At 56.1% G+C, this 18,034-nt stretch overlaps 4 protein-coding genes across 4 annotated transcripts; 1 reads left to right on the top strand and 3 right to left on the bottom strand.

Moving 5' to 3' along the window:
* Positions 1-491: 491 nt before the first annotated feature.
* On the bottom strand, positions 492-1,681 carry LY79DRAFT_247954 (uncharacterized protein). Its single transcript, XM_060551820.1, has 2 exons — positions 715-1,681; positions 492-640 (listed from the first exon to the last, which is right to left on the bottom strand). The coding sequence occupies exons 1-2, from the start codon at positions 1,464-1,466 to the stop codon at positions 637-639; spliced, it is 756 nt and encodes a 251-aa protein (XP_060419237.1). The 5' UTR covers positions 1,467-1,681; the 3' UTR covers positions 492-636.
* A 6,849-nt stretch (positions 1,682-8,530) lies between these two features.
* Positions 8,531-9,424, bottom strand: LY79DRAFT_537469 (uncharacterized protein). Its single transcript, XM_060556680.1, has 2 exons — positions 9,403-9,424; positions 8,531-9,300 (listed from the first exon to the last, which is right to left on the bottom strand). The coding sequence occupies exon 2, from the start codon at positions 9,242-9,244 to the stop codon at positions 8,762-8,764; it is 483 nt and encodes a 160-aa protein (XP_060419236.1). The 5' UTR covers positions 9,245-9,300; positions 9,403-9,424; the 3' UTR covers positions 8,531-8,761.
* LY79DRAFT_247709 (uncharacterized protein) lies at positions 8,938-9,853 on the top strand. The gene has a single exon (XM_060551818.1). It carries the CDS (start codon positions 9,243-9,245, stop codon positions 9,756-9,758), a length of 516 nt encoding a protein of 171 aa, XP_060419235.1. The 5' UTR covers positions 8,938-9,242; the 3' UTR covers positions 9,759-9,853.
* A 1,518-nt stretch (positions 9,854-11,371) lies between these two features.
* Positions 11,372-17,527, bottom strand: LY79DRAFT_537466 (P-loop containing nucleoside triphosphate hydrolase protein). Its single transcript, XM_060556679.1, has 6 exons — positions 16,849-17,527; positions 15,981-16,784; positions 15,310-15,925; positions 12,746-15,253; positions 12,537-12,605; positions 11,372-12,178 (listed from the first exon to the last, which is right to left on the bottom strand). The coding sequence occupies exons 1-6, from the start codon at positions 17,158-17,160 to the stop codon at positions 11,844-11,846; spliced, it is 4,644 nt and encodes a 1,547-aa protein (XP_060419234.1). The 5' UTR covers positions 17,161-17,527; the 3' UTR covers positions 11,372-11,843.
* Positions 17,528-18,034: the final 507 nt, after the last annotated feature.

Raw genomic sequence — 18,034 nt, 5'->3', positions numbered from 1 at the left:
GCACCCGCGGTCGAGATAAGTCCAGGCGGGGGTTGAGAGCGGAATTGGCATGGTTGGTGAAAGGCTTGCTGAAGTTCGGGTGAACTCACTATATCAGAGCGGGGACTTCATTTTTGGTGAACAGGAGACAGGACCCCCTTGCTTCAGGACGGGGCCAGGAGAGGGACCTGGGTACCTGGGAAGTGGTCGCCATGCGATCCCCTCGTTGTCGGCCTGCCTTTGGTGTGGATTTTTTTTTCCCTTTCCTCTACAGCTCAGGGCGAGCTGCGGGAAGCGGTACGGCGCGGAAGTTAGTACGAAGGCTGGCAAGCAAACAAATTTTCGACGGGGACCCAGTGCCCCATAGACACGGGAGGGAAATGGTTCTTATTCGTCGCCACTGGGTGCGGATTGAAAGGGCAAGTGCCAGTTACTAGTTTGCCCAAGCCATTGCCTTTCCGTTGGCGGCAAGTCGTCAACGGATGGCCAGGGCAGGTTGCGAAGCTGGGGCCGCAAGATGGGATGAAGCCTGCAGTTGGAGGGGACCAGGCGTAGCGGAGTCGGGGATGGTTCCGAACCAGGGTTAGGCTTGTGTGAGTTCTGTCCTGGAGTATGTTGGAGGCGTAGGATCCAGGGTATACGTGTTCGTACCGTTCGTTACCTGAGGGGATGTCAGCTTCTGGTAGAGCGAGGGGGATGCAATCAATGGCAAACACCGAGGTGGAAAGGCCTTACCAATCGAGGCACAGACAGCGATGCGCCAACAGACTGCTGCTGCCGTCCATTGGGGGCCCGAACCATGCCGGTCCACCCGGGACAAGCAATAAGAAAGGTGGACTAGGTTCGGTTCGTTGTGGAGAAGAGTGGAAGGGGTGGTAGTCAACGGCTTCATTCTGGTGTCGGGAAACCTGACGGATGCTCTGCAGACGGAGGAATGCCATAAACGTTAGAAGCCGAGAAACGCATGTTTGCTTCCTCTTCAGGGCCTGAGAAGGTAATAGGTAGGCGGCGGCGGACGGTTGGGCTAGACCTTTTGAGAGGCCCGCCCCCCAAGACAATAGATGTACTCTACCGGTATATCCGTACGGATACTGCGTAGTGTATAATTCTGGAGTGGTACGTATGCGCGGTGCAGGGAACAAGAAAAAACGTGGGTGGAACAGAGTAGCAGTGTGGTATCGAGGAGGCGGGGCGTATGATGCAGGCAGGCAGGCGTCCTGCTGGAGGCACCGTGTTTCCGCAAAGTAGCTGGCGGCCATGGCCCGATCGTGTTTGACGGTAAAGGCGGAATTGTTCGATCGATGCACTCCCAGGTCGTGCATAGAAAGAAAAGAAGTGACCGCCCAGGGACGGCTACCCGCCGAGAGGCGCCCGCGACAGGTATGGGCGGATGAAGAAGGACAGCGCAATGGTTGGATATCTATCAGAGCGAACAGCAGGAGTGTGGCGTGAGTCGAGAGAGGAACTGCTACATTGAGGACGATCATGAGCTCGGATAGACCAAAAGGCGGGGATCGAGTTGGGGGAAGAAAGTACGGGACGACGGGAGGTCAGTCAGGATGACCGTCAACGTCGCGTCATGGCCAGATACCTAAGGTACTTGGGTAGGTACCCTGCCTAGTAAGTACCTCTATCCGCCTAGGCACCTGCCAGGCAGGTACTTTCCTCAGGTGGGTGTAAATGGGCATGTAGGCAAGTGGGGACTTTCTGGTTCGTACTCTGTACAGGGAACTTTCTCTGCGACCGCGTTCTGGGCGAATAGGTGTGGCCGCCCAGCTTTCTCCACTCGCTGGAAAAGGAATAACGCTGCTACCATGCATGTAGTGTACACTACATACCTAGGCAGATACCTACACTACCACTACTTGCATCCAACTAGCACTACCACCGTCCCGTTGTGCTGACCATGATGCTTCGCTAGGATGAGCTATCCGCACCTCCTCCCTCCCTTCCTCCCTGCCTGGTCTGAAAACCGTGCGTGTCCACCTCATGTCAGGCTCAGGAACACCGACGAGCGGGCAACCCACCCAAAGGGGGACGGACTAGGGCTGCGGAGGAACGTTACGACACGACGTCAACGGCTATCGACAGCAATGGAGCTGTCCTGTTGCCCGGACGCACTACGGGCACGAACTCTGGCCAATCCTACGTAAACTACCACACTTGGGGCAAGAGTGTGGGGGTTGCGCGGCAGGGCTGCTCGACCAAGAGCTTTGTCAATCTCGACTTCAACCTGAGCACCTGCAAGCACCTGTACTTGCGCGGTATGGCCGGCGGGACAGGACGACCGAGGCAAGGACGTCAAGCATTCGTAGGACATCTCGGCCAGGGAAAAGTGTGATCCATCGGTGTCTCAGTCTGTCTGCTGCAGCGTTGGCAATGGGCTTGCGTGCCCGCTCCCTGCATCCAACTGAGGACTCCATCGCATCAATGCCAACTCGAGGCATGTAGGTAGAGTGCTGTGTCATGCCAGATCGGAGGATTGGGCCCTTCTTCGGGTTGCTGTGATACGTCGAGACCACGGCGTTAAACCTTGACGATTATTGCCTATGCTGAAGCTTCCGGCCCGGCCCATCACGGCAGCAGGGGCGGGGCGGACTACCTGCAAAGTTACCGGTGTCCATGGAACGGCCTGGTAGTCATTGGCCGAGGCGACGCCATGTCGAGGTTTAATATACAGTTTGCGCTACCTGAAGCCGTGGGGCAAGAGTAAGAGAAGTGGAACGGGTAAATCTCTGCCCTGGTTCCCGCGGGTCCATTCGATTCCTGCAGTAGGGGAAGTGGTCTGATAACTTGAATGCATCTTAGAACAATGTTTGGCTATCAATTTGAGAAGCTTACTTGTCTACGGTACTTACGCTCGAAGAGAAAGCTGGTTTCAATGGAATCCACGGATGGAGAATTGACGAAGTTCCTACCAGCTTGCCCTACCGTTGTAGGTATGGTACGGCCCAGAGGGGTTCCGTCTCCTTTGATTTTGCGAGACTGGGGAGGAACCAACCAATCCGGCATGGAAGCTCACATCCTAGCCGGATACCTAGGTAACGGTAGATCCTCGTCCCAGCACCTGCCACCGGGCAGCTGTTCTATCCCTTCCTCCCGTGGGACCCCAACTCTTTAAATACATAGATGTCATAGCTTCCGCAGGGACCCAAACGTACCAGGTACCTAGGTAGGTAGCATAGGTGTTTGGTCCCAAGCAGGTAGGCATGGCATTATACGCAACAACACTCACAGTTGTCCTTCCAGACTGGAGAACCCCGCGTGATGCCATTGTCTCCTTTTCCATCATTACCTAATGCAGCCAAATCTGGTTAGCTTTCTGCAGGGATGCAGTTGCCAAAACCATAGCAAGCCATTCACTCCTCCTCCCTCTTTCCCGTCGTTTCTCAGCTGTGACTTGCTGATACGTGATTGGCCAAAATGTGCCATGTTTTTGGAACGCACCTGCCATTACCTATGAACCTCGTAGCCAATGGCAGTGCCTGCCTTTACTTGTGGGATTTGTCCGGACTGGCCTCAAGCCTGTACCCACGTCCTCATGGTCACCCAGGTCCGAAAACCTCATTCGCACAGGAGACGATCCCATCACCACCATGGCGATGCGCAAGGCAGCACCAACCTTTTACAGCAATGAATGCCGTCCCCCACCGATCATACGACAGGCATGGACACCCATCAACCTTCGCTCGTGAGAGACATTGATGCCGTTCCATGGTCTTGGCGCATCCGGTTGAAGCCAGGTCACACAACTGACTGCACACGCTCGTATGCAGAACCGAGCTCGTCCTGGACATGCCTCTCGGTCTAATAGGCGGTTCTGGCAGTTGGGCTGACTCAAACCTCTCGTTTCGGTCAAATTGGAGTGTCAACGATTCTCGGTAATCGCAGCACACTTTTTGTTGTTATTGTTTTTTGCTTTTTGTTGGGGGGGGAGGAGGAAGAAGAGCATCGGATGGTCCGCCCAGAACCTGAACCATTTCGTCGTCCAACTCTGTCACATATTCCACCGGCTCGTCTCGAGCGATAGTGCAAAAGCAAGATATCGTCACATCCTATCGATCCAAAAGTGCCGGCCCGGACGAACCTAGGACCCCACCACGCTAAAGCTGGTCTTGCAGTGCCTCTATGCACGCTGCGAGACCACCACACTTTTTATGCGGCCTACCGATACCAGCCGCGACCCTCGTCAGCCAACCATAGCAAGCCTGGCCACCGTAGCCAAAGGCATGTCTGAGGCAATGTGGTTAGTGGGAAAACTCGACGTCTCAGCGTAAAACACGAAGCCCCCGCCGCTACAGCCTACCATCACAGGAAAAGCAAGCAATCCAAGAGCTACCTGTTTTGTATTTGCCTTTTTTGTGGCTCACCATGGCACCTGTTGACCGAGGAGTGCGTAACGATCGTACCTCTCGCTTGCCCAACTCGATGACCACTGCATCTTCGACCAGAGCAGCCACTTTGAAGCATGTTGAGGTTGCATAGGCACAGCGCTACTTCATCCTTCTGGCAAATTCGTGCTTTGCTGCTGACGCCCGCATCTCGAGAGGCCGAGCCGAGGTGTCTCGTACAAAGTGCCGCTGAAAAGAAGGACTGCTCTGCATTTATGCGCCTTCGGCACCCTCGATTCCGGAATCGCACTGCCCTTGGCAGAAGAGCTGAACGTGTCTTGAAATCGCAGGTGCGTCGCTCGCTTGCTTGCCCAGAAAGCCCAACCAAAGATTACGACGATTGTGTCCCAGCCCCGTGCAACCAGAGGCCATGCAGTCTTGTCGTAAGCAGACTAGCAATTCGCCATGTCGAGTTGTTGAGAACGCTTAGTGGAGACGTATGCACATGCCGACCTCTCTGATCACATTCCGTTGTTCCGTCTGCAGATAGCGGTAAGCGTGAAGAAGAGACTACCAATCCCTTGGGACGATTGTCGGTTCGGTGCTGGTCTGTCAGGAAACGGCACAGGAGGAGGGTTACACCAACTACCGTTTGGCTTCATCCTCCGCTGCCTTCCATAAGCCCTAGAGCAGGCATCTAGGTAGTGTACGTGCTACTGACGTTGCTCTGCACATTCGCGATGCTAGATAGGCATGTTTCCGACAATTCGTCCAGGTTATGGCCGAAGGCCAAGAAGCACACTGGCGCAAACCTGTGCATTGGGACCCAGCCTCTACTCTATGACACATCTACGAATCCGGCGAGCAAGAGCGGCGGTGGTGGCGGCAACGGTGAGGGCTTTGCGACAGGCATCGACAAGGAGTGTACCGGGAACATCCATCCGAACCCTCGCACAGTTTGGTCAACTGAACCTCACACACTCGTTGTTCGGCTTTGATCGCTCCAACCGTCTTTCCGTTGCAACCCTGAAGCTTGGAGAATGGGGCTTTGTATCTAATCAACCTCATTCGCAGCGCCATCGATCCGTGATTCGTTGTCTCCACATGGGTGATAGGCGCCCCAATGCCGTCAAGGCCAAAGCGGCCACTTCAAGCCCTTCACCCTCTCGACGCTGACCAGGGAGGGCACTAGGGAGCCCTGGAAACCCATGAACATACACGTAGGGTAGAGACTCGGCAGAACTCTCCACTTATAACCGGTCTGACAGCTTAAGTACCCTACAGTTGGAGCCATCTCCACCTCTATTTTCTCCTCTTCCAGTCACCTCGCTTCGGACCACTTGACGGATGGCGGCCGCACACAATGTGTCAATGCATCCCTGCCTGCCTGACTGTTTGCTATAGCCTTAGAGTCAATAATTTCCGTTCAGTATTGGCTTGCCTGGGGTCGATGGAGGGTTGGCTTAAGGTCTTTATTGCCGCATCTATTTCCGGAAAGGAGATGTGTGGCATGCCGGAGTCGAGGTTGGCTTCACTCTGCCAAATCGACTCGACGCGTCTCAGTCTTGGCCAGATTTTGGTGAGTTTTTGTTACTTTTAACCCTATTTCAACATCAGTGTTCCGACAACATTCCTCGAGCGTTATGACTGTTGAACCCCAGCTCGCCTTCAAAATCCACACTTTTCCCAGCATGCGTGCATCGTTATGGTCTGTGTCTGATGCGTCGCGTCCGTCGATAACCTGCGCAGCTCATTTACCGTAAGACTGGTAACGAGGAGGCCTACGAGCCACCTGTGCCCCTGACATAAATTCCGTGGTGCCGCCCGGAAAGCCTATCACGGCTCACGGACCATGAGAAAGGGGATAAGAGCCCATTCTCCCCCTCATATTCCGGGTACTCTTCGCTCCAATCCTCTCCTGTCATCTCTATTCCGGTAGAGATGTCTCGGGGCAGGATGGTCTGGCCAGGATGGGTGACCGTACCGAGCAAGAGGTACGAAGATCTACCCCCCCCCCCCCATCTCAATGCGCTACCGCTAGCGTTGGTCTTCGTCTCTTATCGTCTCTCACAAGTAGCAGAATCCGCATCGGCTATGGATGTTGGAGCTCCCTCGCCAGATCCCCATGGGACACTGTTACCACCCGGAACAACTTTATACTTCCTCAGAAGTGCGACTGTAGCTATGCATACTGTGTTGCGGCCGCCGGAAATTCGAGCCAAGGAAAAGATTATCCATGGATAGATGGCGTCGTCTCAGGTCCCCCGTGCTATCAAGGCGGATCTCCTATTTGTCTGTTACTGTAATCGTTGCACGGCGCCGACACTTTTGCAAACACTGTCGTGATGACTTTCCTCTTCGTGGAGCCCGTCTACATGCTGCTGACCGCTGCTTACACTCCCTCACCGGCACACTTTGGGCGAGCTAGCATGAAAGGCACCACGAGCCTGTCATTCATTATGGTCGGGCTCGCTACGTGTCACGGAAAACGGTTTCAAACCCTTGTAGTATGTGATTGGGACACTTACGTCAAGCATCGACATTTGGGCTGCTTCCCACGCCAACGCCACAACCATCCTTGATGTAGCAATCCAAGACGAAGGTCCAGCTGTAACCGATTGCTCGGATCCTCTCACAAGGTGACTTCGAGCCAGTTTCGTTGGCGCCTAAATGGAAGACACTGGCCTTTGGTGGGGGTGTTTCTGACCGTCGGCCAGGCAAAGTCACGAGATTGCTTGGCTCTTTACATGTCTTTATACCAGCACCCTCTGTCTCATGGAGGTACATGGAGGCGGCCGACACTCTGCTGGGTTGCACAACATTCGGCGGTGGCACATCAGTCTAGGTGGCCGCCACTAACTCTTGTTCGATAGCCCGTGCGGCCAGGAAACGCTCTGGCGTTCCCGGGGCTTTATTGCGCACCCACGACTGTTCAATAAGATGTCCGCGGTATACCGGGTCATAATGATACGTTGTTTCGCTCGCGTTCTACTACTCGACGTGAGTAGGTTCTCCAGGAGTACAGCTCTTCAATGGCGCTTGGCAAAAATGCTGTCTATGGTAGGTTGCCTCTGACACTTGTCGGTGATCATGGTTGCTTATCTTCTGTATCCGCGGCTCGTTCAAACCACTCCGGACCACCACGAAGAGCGGGCAACTAGCTGCTCAGGTCTGGCTCTCAGTGCATCTTGGCTGGTAGCCCGACGCGTCTCAAAAGTCTGTCACAAATGACCACACATGGAGCGTCTCCACCAGAGGTACGAACGAAAGGGGGGACCCGCGAAGAATGCCTCCCTCGCCAAGGGTGAACGTCGAAAGGGGTCTAGGATCTTTTGGATGGGAACCCATGTATCAGACCATTCTTTCTTGTGATCTTCATCCTCTCAACCTTCCATGGCGGACCAGCTGAGCTTCACGGGGGGCTGTCGCCGTATGGACGACATTAGAACCCCACCATTGGTCTGCTAAGTCTCCTTGGACGAGTCAGAACTGCTCAGGACAACACTGTATGCGGCTTTCAGACACCGAAATCAGTGGCTTATTGCGAGCATCCAATATCAAGCGTGGAGCATTGGGTGCAGGCATAGCCTCCTCGGCCCAGTCTGTCAAAAGACACTGCTTCCAGCATCGATATTGGACGCCCGCCGTTCCTACCGAAAGTCAAGTCATATCGGAGTGTACATAACGCACTGGCTGACCGCAAGTAGGATGGGAACTTTATGCTTATGATGCCCCTCCGATTTGGCGTTCCGCCCCTTTTTGGCTCCCACCCACACACAATCCTCATCTCCAGAACGCTGACCCGAGGTCGATTTCGGACAGGCCTCGTATCTCGAACGTAAGCTGCAAGTCATCGGGTACGCCACGAAAAGAAAAAGAGAGTTTTCCCCGTACCCACTATGAGGTGATTACCGCTCCTTGAACGGTGTATATGCACTGGTGGCCTCCGGCGGTCGAACTGTTGCGGTGTTGTGCACATCAATGGTGCGGCTACTAAGGCGGTCCCGCGCTCCGCTTCGGGGCCTTTTATCTTTGAGTCCGTTACCAAGTCTGGTTCTTGTGGATTCGGGTGTCAGCACGTGGCCATTGTCCCGCTTGCGTGTGTCCGGGGCTGCTCCGGAGCCACCCGGGCAGGGCGATTGGGAGAGGGAAGGCGAGAGGGTCGTTGCAAGAAACTCCTGCTGATTTCTCACGTGTATGACGTGATTCCGTGTGCCTGTCGCAGTAAGCTTTGCCCGTTCTGTTCTTGCAGTGATTGAACTCTGAGCGTCATCTCTGGTTGTTTCTGCCTTGTTGTAAACACTATGCCAACGGCAGCCCATCTTGCAATGGGGCTTGAGGCTACGATCATGAAGCGAGCCACCGGCCTTGACTTTCTCCTCTCGACGAGAACGCCCCTAGCCGTGAATCCACAACTCGATTGCGAACATTCTCCCCTCCGACGTCCCCCCCTACCCCGCCTTGACGACGAGCCACGTAGACGAAAATAAACCTCTCGACCACCCCTGACCTTCTTCTCGGGCGTGTTCCGGAGAAATCCACACTGCCGCCGAGCGGCGGTTGACGACTCTTCTCCATGTGTGGGCGGTGATCCGGCTCGAGCCCGGCCGGCCTCGAGGACGCGGACCTCGTGGACGGACGACCGCGGGAGGGTCGTCTCGGAGCGATGAATGCGGGTGTCCCTCCCGCCCGGGGGAGCAAGTACCTAGTAGGAAACGTATCCGTGTCTCGCGAAGCGGGTGCGCTCGATGGACCTGCCGTGTGTGTGTGTGGACCTTTGCCGCTGACTGCCAGTGGTGTTGGCGAGCCGGTTCGAGCGGCAGGCGACCTCGACCCCGATAAGCACCGGTACTGGGCCAAGTCGTTCTTGCGCTCACCGTGGTGTCCAGGTTGTGACAGCCGCCAATTTCGAACGTGATACGAAAGTGCGACATGGAGGATCCGTTGCGGCAGAGGTGTCACTGGTCCTCCTCGGAAAACGGACGCGAGCCTGCTTCGTCAGTACATATGTTGTCGGTTAGCCGCGCTCGGTATGCGTGGAAACCCCTTGGGGACCTACGAAGGATCGACCAGAGAAGCCCAAGGAGCTTACCGTTGTTACTTTTGGAGGCTTTAAAGGACATCGCGAGCTCTCTGACGCCGCGCGTTAGATGGGATGGACGACTCGTCTCTCTCCGCCTGCAAGATAGGAGACGGGAAGCGGCGGACGAGGGATCCCGGAGCGCTGGCAAGAGTTCGCCGGGGCGTCCACGAATCGATACAAAGACCCAGGGAGCTTTTGGTCCGATCTGGAGAGCTCCAGTGATGTGCTGCCTTCCCCCCCCTGCTGGTCTTGGGTTGGGCTGCCGTTCGTGTCCCCGTAAGGGCCACCCAAGTGATGGCCTTCCCCCTGGAGAGAAAAGGTTGCACTCTGACCCAGCAGACGGTTGGGGAAGGTGTGTTTTCTAATCTCCAAGTCAAAGCCAGTCCACCGGACCACGAGGGATACGATTGTCTTCCAAGACGACGCGTGGCTATGAATCCGAACAGCTCGAGGTCACGACGCCGCGAGCTCTGGCCCCTTTCCGTCAGAACAGAGAGCGTCTGTGAATAACGTGCGCTGCTCGGGGACTATGTTCCCCGTTTCTCGCCTCTTGTGATGCTCTTGAACTATTGCGAGTCATCGCCGAGGCATCACTACGGGGTCGGCCGACTTTGGGGGGAGGGGCGTAAACCCCCTCGCGTGGCAACAGTGGTAGTAGAGCAGCGTTTGGATGCTTCCCCTGGCGAATACTCTGTCCGGAGCTCGACCGCTTTGAAGTTCACAGTGATAAAATGTCACGGCTTTGTGTTTTCTCTTTTCTTCTATGCCGTATATCTCACCCCAGGTTACGCCCACGTATTCTCCGCTGTGCGCTAAAGAAACCAGGTCCGTCAAGGGGTTTGGCCATAGGACAGATCACCGAGACCTGTTATGCCCTTATGGGCAGAGCTTGGTATGAAGTCGAGGACACTGATACGTCACCCGGACTCCCGTGGCATCTAGAATACCCAGGCACACGGCGAACCAGCCGAGGCGCCGAGTTGCAACGAGACGCGGAGGGTCTCCCTGGCCCAGGAGGGGCAAGCGTAAGGTCGGGTTTTTATTCTTTCTCAGTATATCTGGAAAGCTGTCGTGTGTTTCTGAAGCACAAGAGATACGGAATCCTGGGTACTAGGTTTGGATATTTCTTCTGCAAAGTGTAATGCTGCCGCGAAGGCGAGGAGGAAAACGCAGGGGGCCGGAGACGTCGAAAGCCCGCACAACAGTATCAGAGTTTCTGCTCCGGCGACATATACCCCTTTCTCACCAGAGACCTCACAGAGCAACTATCCCGACGCACTGTAGAGAGGGATACAACCCGGTACATTGCTGCCGCATCACGGATTCCACGCCCTTTCAGCAGCAGCAGCGGCGTCCAAGGTCACTTTTGCTGTTCCCGTTGTCGCCAAGACGGACGGAAGTGCTGTTCGCTCGTAAACGGCCCGCATACGGCCCCCCTTCTGTGTGTCACAGCCCACCCACCCCACCCCGTCAGACGCGCTCCCAGCCTCTCGTCCAACGAGCGCCGTCCTCCCCTCCCTCGCCCTCCAGAGCCCGTCTCCGTCGTTCCGTCTCGCCCAGCAAGCCCGCCAAGCCCGCCCTACGGTAAGCCTTCGGCAGCCGCGTCTGCCCAACCCTCGCCGTCGCAAAGGGAACCGCTCCTCCCCACCCGCCCGGCCGAGACCAGCTGCCATTCAAGGAAAACAAGGATGGGGGAGAGAGAAGGAGGAGGAGGAGGAGGAGGAGGAGTGTGTGTGTGCGCACACACACACACACACACACACAGGGAGGGAAGAACAAGAAGAAGCTCCAAAGAGGGTGTGCATACCGGGACCCGAGGACCCGCCTCTCGGGAAATACGAACGGTGTGGGGTTCGGCGGCAGCCACGCGCAGGGTGGTGATAGCGAAGAGAGGTGAACATGGAAAAGGCTAGGTCGAGAGGCGACGGCGTGATGACATTCACCGTGGCAGCACACCACCAGGCGTTGGGCCGCGGACGGGGGGGAGGGGGGGGGAGGGGTTCGATCTTGTCGCCGTCAGACGGCATCTCAACTCCCTCGGCGCCGAGCCCGTCTTTCCTCACCCTCTCTACACGAATGGCGCAGGCGTATGGCGGATGTAGATCTACAATGGCTTCAAGATCCTTGCGGGTACTTCTACAACGATGCCGGTGTATGCACAAAATATCCTTTCTATCATCTACAAATCCACGCCATCCCACCCAAAGATCACACACACCCTCTTTTTACCGGGGCTCGCCCACAGCCAGTGCATTCTAGTTCCCAAAAGGATAAAAAAACATCGTGTGGTTACACAAGCACACATATGCTCTCCCGTTTTCTCTCTTGCCTCGCCCCCCCCGCCTCCGCCACTGCCAATACGTCCCCCTTCACCGTCTTCTTCAGTCGCACAGGCTTCTTTTTGGCGCCCGCCGCCGTCCGACCAACGGTCTTGTCGGTCCATCCTACTGCTAGGACGACTCCGAGGTATCAAGACCGGCCTGCTTGACCAACCCGTAAAAGACGCCCCGCTTCTTGATGAGCTCCTGGGGCTTGTCAAACTCCACCACCTCGCCCTTGTCCAGCACGACGACGCGGTCGCTGTCGAGGATGGTGTTGATGCGATGCGCGACCGTGATGATGGTGCGGTTCGCGAACAGCGGCGACCGCAACGTCGCCTGCAGCATGGCATCCGTCTCGATGTCGACGGCCGCCGTCGCCTCGTCCAGCACGAGAATGTTGGACGGCGTCAGCAGCGCACGAGCGAGCGATACGAGCTGCCGCTGACCCTGCGAGAGGTTGGAACCTGCGGCGTGAAGAAGATTAACATGTCAGCAATCTGGTTACGCAGCCCAACAACAGTCCAAGTCGGGGGAGAGGCTTTGTGGCAGAGCGAGTGAGAATGGGGGATTATTGGGGCAAGGACGCAGGATGAGTTGAGCTAGCATGAGGCGTCCACTGCATGCGTGGAAGATCATGCAGGGGACTCTAAATGTGGAGATGGGTTCATGGAATAGATGACGGCCGCCCAGTCGCTTAAGTCTGATGCAACAACTTGAACTTCCGATACACCACTGCAAGCAGCCGTAGACATTGATGTGGCATGGCGCGAATGGCAAAGCCGACAACAAGCGAAGAAGAATGAAAAAAATTCGGCGACTCACCTCCTTCATGGATCTTTGCGTCTAGGCCGCCTTCCATCCTCGACACGTGGTCCTTCAACCGGGCGTGTTCTGTGATAGCACCGCGCATTAGCTTCCACCATCAATTCATGGAGGGGTAAAAGTAAAGACACCCATCTCGACGAGGGTGTGGGCGGGGAGCCACCACGATTGGTCGGCGAGGGCATGGCCGCTCGTCTGGTATGACTTACCCAACACGCTCCAGAGCTCCGTGTCATCATGCACGTTGGCGGGGTCCAGGTTGTCCCGAACTGTGCCCTCGAACAGGGCGGCGTCCTGTGGGATGATGGCCAGTCTTCTACGCAGGTCCAGTAGTCCGATAGAGGAAGTGTTGATCTGGTCGATGCTGATGTGGCCAGCAGTCGGCTCGATGATGCGGAAGAGGGCCAAAGTCAGCGAAGACTTACCCGCTCCCGTGCGGCCGACGACGCCAATCTTCTCATGCGACTTAATATCCAAGTTGATGTTCTTCAACACGTTATCCAAGCCCTCGCGGTAGCGGGTGCTGTAGTTCTTCAGTTCGAGAGAGCCTTGGGATGGCCAGGCGACGGGTGGCCTGCTGCCCTTGATGATCTCAGGGGCCTCGCTGGGCAGACGGGCGTATTCGAGAACACGCTCGACCGACACGATGTTCGTCTCCACCTCGACCGTCTGGCGCACGATCCAGTTGAGCGACGTCGTAATCTGCAACGCGTAGGACATGGCGAGACCGACCATGCCCGCGCTTATGAAAGTGCCGCTCGCAGAGGTGGAGACGATACCCCCCGCAGCCGAGACAATGACCAGGGCACCGATGAACTCGAGGCGGACAGCCAGCCAACGGTTTGCGCTGATGGACGGGAAGTAGGCCTTGAGGTTGGCATCAACACGCCACTCGTTCTCGAGCTCGAATCTCTGCTGCTGACGGTAGGCCCGAATCGTCGAGATACCTCCGAGAGACTCTTGGAAGTGGGCGTAGATGGGGCTCTTGGTGACACTATCGAGTCTCTTGAGCTCGCGAGAAGTGCGGAGGTAGTATCGCTGGATCCAGTAGTAGATGAGGATGATGGGGATGATGAGCGCAGTAAACGGAGGCCACGTGACTGAAATGATGGCCAGGGTGAAGCAGGAGCGGGCACCATTGACGAAGAGCATGTTGAAAGTCCTGGCAAGTACCTCGTCGACCCTGTAGATGTCACTGGAAAATCGGTTGAGGATGCGACCCGTCGGCGTGGTGTCGAAGAAGGACATGGGGGACCTGAAGATGGCGTTGGCCATCCTCTCGTGCAGCTTCCTTGAAGCCTCGATGGAGCAAAAGATCCACAGAATAAGCGTCTGGAGGACCGTCAAAAGCGAGGAGCCGATGCCGAAGGCGAAGTAGATGCCGATGTAGTAGCCCACGTGCAAGTTGCCACCTGCTTTTGAATTTCCTTCGGACCACGTCTTGAGCCACGCGGAACCACCAATTTGGGCCGTCTGGGAGGCCAACAGAGCGATCATGTAGACTGCGACAGCAACGATGTTGCTGTTCTTGGCGTACTCGAAGTAGACGTTCCACTTGACCTTTCCTTGCTCAACGTGTTCCTTGGCCTGCTTGGACTTGCTGCCAGCGACTTCTTCGTCGGTAAGCTTGCCACGGGGACCTTTGAAACTGGCGGTGCTAGCGCGACGCAGAGTGGCCATGCTCGAAGACCGCTTCTTGTTCTTCATGGAGGCGGCGGTTTTGATGGGCTCCATTTCCAGGAGCTGCTCTTGGGACTCTTCCAACTCGGACTTCTCTTGGCTGCTACCCTCGACCTCGATGACGGTCGAGGTCTCGCTGCTGGAACCGCTCGAACTTGCCGAGGAGGACGGGTCCGATTCTTGTCCGGCAGTCTTGATGAGGTCGTTCACCATGCCCTTCATAGCCACGAGCTGTTTGTAGGTTCCACGCTCGACGATCTCGCCATTCCTGATCATGGTGATGTAACTGGCCTGTCCGAGCACGGCGATGGCGTTGGTCGCAAGGATTCGGGTCTTGGTGCTCAGCAGACCTCTAGGGCCCAGGACATTCTCGATGATGTGTCGTCCCACATGGGAGTCGACGGCCGAAAGGACGTCGTCCAAGAGGTAGATGTCCGCCCTGGCATAGACGGCGCGGGCCAGGGCCACACGCGCCTTCTGACCGCCACTCAATGAGATACCTCTTTCACCTACAACGGTCTCGTCGCCATCGGGGAGTTGAGCAAAGTCATCGACGAGGGCGCAAGCCCTGACAGTCTTTTCGTAGAAATCGGGATCATAGCGGTAGCCGAAGATGATGTTCTCCTTAACCGTGGCGTTCAGGATCCAGGTGCCCTGAGAAGCATAGGCCGTAGTTCCATGGACTTCCACCAGTCCCTTGACTTTCCAGAGGTCGCCCAGAATGCACTGCAAGAAGGAAGACTTGCCAGCGCCAACGCGTCCGACAATGCAAGACAACTCTCCCTTGTAGGCAGTGAAATCAATGTCCCTGAGGGCCTCCTTGTCCTCGTGGCGATTCCAGGAGAAAGATCCATCTCGGATGATGACGGTCTCCTCTCCAATCTCCTCAGGCGCCGGCTTGATCGTGATTGCATCGGGTTGGATCTCCTCGGCGGTCAGGAAAGAAGTCAAGCGACCAACGGCGACGCTGGCCTCAACGATAGAGGTGATGACCATGGGGAGAACAGCCAGGGGGAACGTAAGCAAGTTGAAGAGGGCTGGGGGATTGGTTGTCAGCACTTGGCACCGTCACGGGCGCGCCGAGAGAACTTACTGAGGGCGGGGAAAACAATATCTGCGGTCAACGGCTTGTCCTGCGTCAAGACGAACACAGCAAAAGTCGAACAAGAGACGAAGAAAGGCGCGGTGCTCCACGTGAAGTTGGCAAAGGCCTGTGTCGCCCCAATCTTGCGCAGGTTCTTGAGTTCGAGGTCATTGCGGACAAAGTTGAGCTTGTTCATGAAAGCAGCGCCCCAGGCGTAGAGCTTGATGCTCTTCATGTTGTTGATGATCTCGTTGATCAGACGGCTCCTCTTATCCTTGTTTCTCATCTGCTCCTTCTGTAGGTTCCTCATGATCCTGGCAATGAAACCATGCGCAGGCATCATGATGACCATAACGCCGATGCCAGCAAGCATGGACCAGCCTACCAGTTGGTAGAGAGACACCATGCAGATTATGATCTGGAAAGGGGCGGACCACGCTTGCTGGGCAAACTGGGTCAGATCCTGCAGACGTTGCGCGTCAACGGCCATGTAGTTCACGATATCGCCAGTTGACTTGGAAGCGCGACCCTCATTGGACAACCTCATGGACTTTTTGTAAATGGCGGATGCCAGACCGCCCTTGATACGCATGCCGGTGACGAAAGCAAGCTGGAAATATTGATGCTGCCAAGGGTTAGTGGGGCTGACGTTGGGCCACTTTTTGCGAGGCTGGACTCACAATCATGGAGGTCTGCAAGACGGCAATCGCGAACATGGCCAAGGCAATGGCGGCGCCCTGGACCACAGGCTGATCCTCCTCGCCGGCTTCGTTCCGGGAGTTCACGAAAGCAATGAGGTACTTAAGAAGCTGTGGCTGGATGTACTGGGTGACGTCATTGACGATTTTGAAGAGCGCGGCTATCGCGTAAGGGCCACCATAGGCACGGAACAGGGCGAGCCACAAAGACGGGTTCTTGTGGTGCTTCAGCTCGTACTCCCAGGCTTGGTTGAAGGCCTCCCCGGTGTTTTTGGTCTGGTCCTTCTTAGCAAGCCCCCATAGGTCATCTTCGGTCAGATACTGCTTGTATCCGTAGCGCATCAGGGGAGTCATCCACGAGAAGGTTAACAGGGAAAACACGGTGGCGTATTCAATCGGACATTCTTCCTCGTCGATCAAAGCCTCGTATGCGCTGACCTTCCTCGGCCACAGCCACTCGATCAGAAACTCGGCGATGGACAGGCCGAAGCCGACGCTGTAAGTGATGAAGTAAGCCCGGTTCGTGTCGTAAAGCTGCTGCGAGATCAGAGAGCGGAACTTGACGGCGTAGGCGATCAGAAGGAAGAGCCAGTAGAACAAGACAACGCCGTTGGCGTTGCGCAGCCGGGAGTGCTCAATCCATTGGATGGCGAAAACGACGCCAAGAGAGAGGATGGTGGCCGCGGTCGTCCAGAACCTGAAGTCGCCGAACCAGATACCGCGGTAGCTGATTATCTGTATGGCAAGCTGTACTGTGACATCGGCGATGATGAGCCCGAGAAGCGTCTGCAGAGGCGGCGTGTCAGAACAGAACTGCGGGGAGGGAGACGGCAGACCGGGGGTCACTCACTTGCTTAACCCAAAAGTGCCAGTCCTTGGGAGCGTCCGTGGGCTTCTTGTGCTGGAGGAGCCAAGCTATCGCGAAAGATCCGAAGACAACGCCAAAGACGGCCACGGAAGCTATCCAAACATCGATGAAGCAAGGTGTGAAGTCGTAGCGGATGGGACTCAATGGGCCCCAACCCTCCTCGTTACCGCACAGCGGCTGCTTGTAGACTGCGGTCGCAGAGAGGTAATTGCTGCCGAGCTGCCCCAGGCGGTGGAATCCTGTGAAGGATCCCGTATGCAAGACGCGCTGCGACGAGTGGTCGGAATAGTCCATGACGAATTGCTATCTGCGGTTCCCCAATCCCGCCTGTCAATGCATGCTAGACAGCAGAACGGCTACTCTCGGGCGGGGAGGGTTCTCGGTGGCGGTGGGAGGTGTCGCTCGGGGTTGTGGCCTTTAGTAGGTTATGACGGTCGGCTTGCGTATGCGAGGTGTAGATGTTGCAAAGAAAAGGACGCCGCGACACGGAGGGCGACTCAATCGTGATTATCGTGGTGGGAGAGGGGGGGAAAGTTTTTGAGAGACTCGACCGGTCGGAGCAGAGTGCTTGCGATATTCCGCGAAATGGATGGCAGAAAGGTTGTACCGGTATTGCTGCTGTTGGTGGCTGCACGGTTTGTCAGCTTCGCGCAGAGCGAGTGACGGTACGGTGTGGGAAACGACGTTCGATCGAGTTCTCCCCGGAGAGGGACCACGCTGCAGGCTACTGCAAGCTGCTGCAGGCAGCGACGAGTGACCTAACCACAGGGCTCACCGTGGTTTAGCTCTCGGGAAAAGTGGAGAGCTATGACGACCTGCATTGACTAGTCCCGCATTCGGCTTTTTATTTTTATTTCTTTTAGCGCACTATATATCCGCTAACTCCGATAAGTGCACTACCTGCCTATCTACCTACCTACCTACCTACCTACTGGAAGAGCTCGCCGGCCAAGGCATATATTCCCTGCAGATACTGTATGCACTGGAAACGATGGTTCCGCGCGTGTCAGCGTCTTATATCTCAGATGAGACATTGAGAGGGGGCTCGAGTATCCCAAACCCTGACTATCCATCTATCTTTGCCGCGTACCCGTGTGAGCCTGAGTCGTTGTTGACCAAGGCAGTTGGTTACTAATTTTGTATAATGGCAGATGCATGTACCTTTTCT

The sequence above is a fragment of the Colletotrichum navitas genome, assembly GCF_030913465.1.
Source record: "Colletotrichum navitas strain CBS 125086 chromosome Unknown LY79scaffold_4, whole genome shotgun sequence".
Lineage (NCBI taxonomy): Eukaryota > Fungi > Ascomycota > Sordariomycetes > Glomerellales > Glomerellaceae > Colletotrichum > Colletotrichum navitas.
Note: the sequence above shows the minus strand (reverse complement) of the source record. Positions and strands in the feature narration are given on the sequence as shown.

What these genes read in the sequence shown, in the direction of transcription:
- LY79DRAFT_247954 (XM_060551820.1), bottom strand. Translation starts at nt 1,466, where the DNA reads ATGATCGTCCTCAATGTAGCAGTTCCTCTCTCGACTCACGCCACACTC.
- LY79DRAFT_247709 (XM_060551818.1), top strand. Translation starts at nt 9,243, where the DNA reads ATGGAGGATCCGTTGCGGCAGAGGTGTCACTGGTCCTCCTCGGAAAAC.
- LY79DRAFT_537469 (XM_060556680.1), bottom strand. Translation starts at nt 9,244, where the DNA reads ATGTCGCACTTTCGTATCACGTTCGAAATTGGCGGCTGTCACAACCTG.
- LY79DRAFT_537466 (XM_060556679.1), bottom strand. Translation starts at nt 17,160, where the DNA reads ATGGACTATTCCGACCACTCGTCGCAGCGCGTCTTGCATACGGGATCC. An exon ending in TCTTGCAGACCTCCATGATT is followed by an intron (nt 15,926 to 15,980) that starts GTGAGTCCAGCC and finishes AACCCTTGGCAG; the next exon opens with CATCAATATTTCCAGCTTGC. An exon ending in GGAGCTCTGGAGCGTGTTGG is followed by an intron (nt 12,606 to 12,745) that starts GTAAGTCATACC and finishes GTGCTATCACAG; the next exon opens with AACACGCCCGGTTGAAGGAC.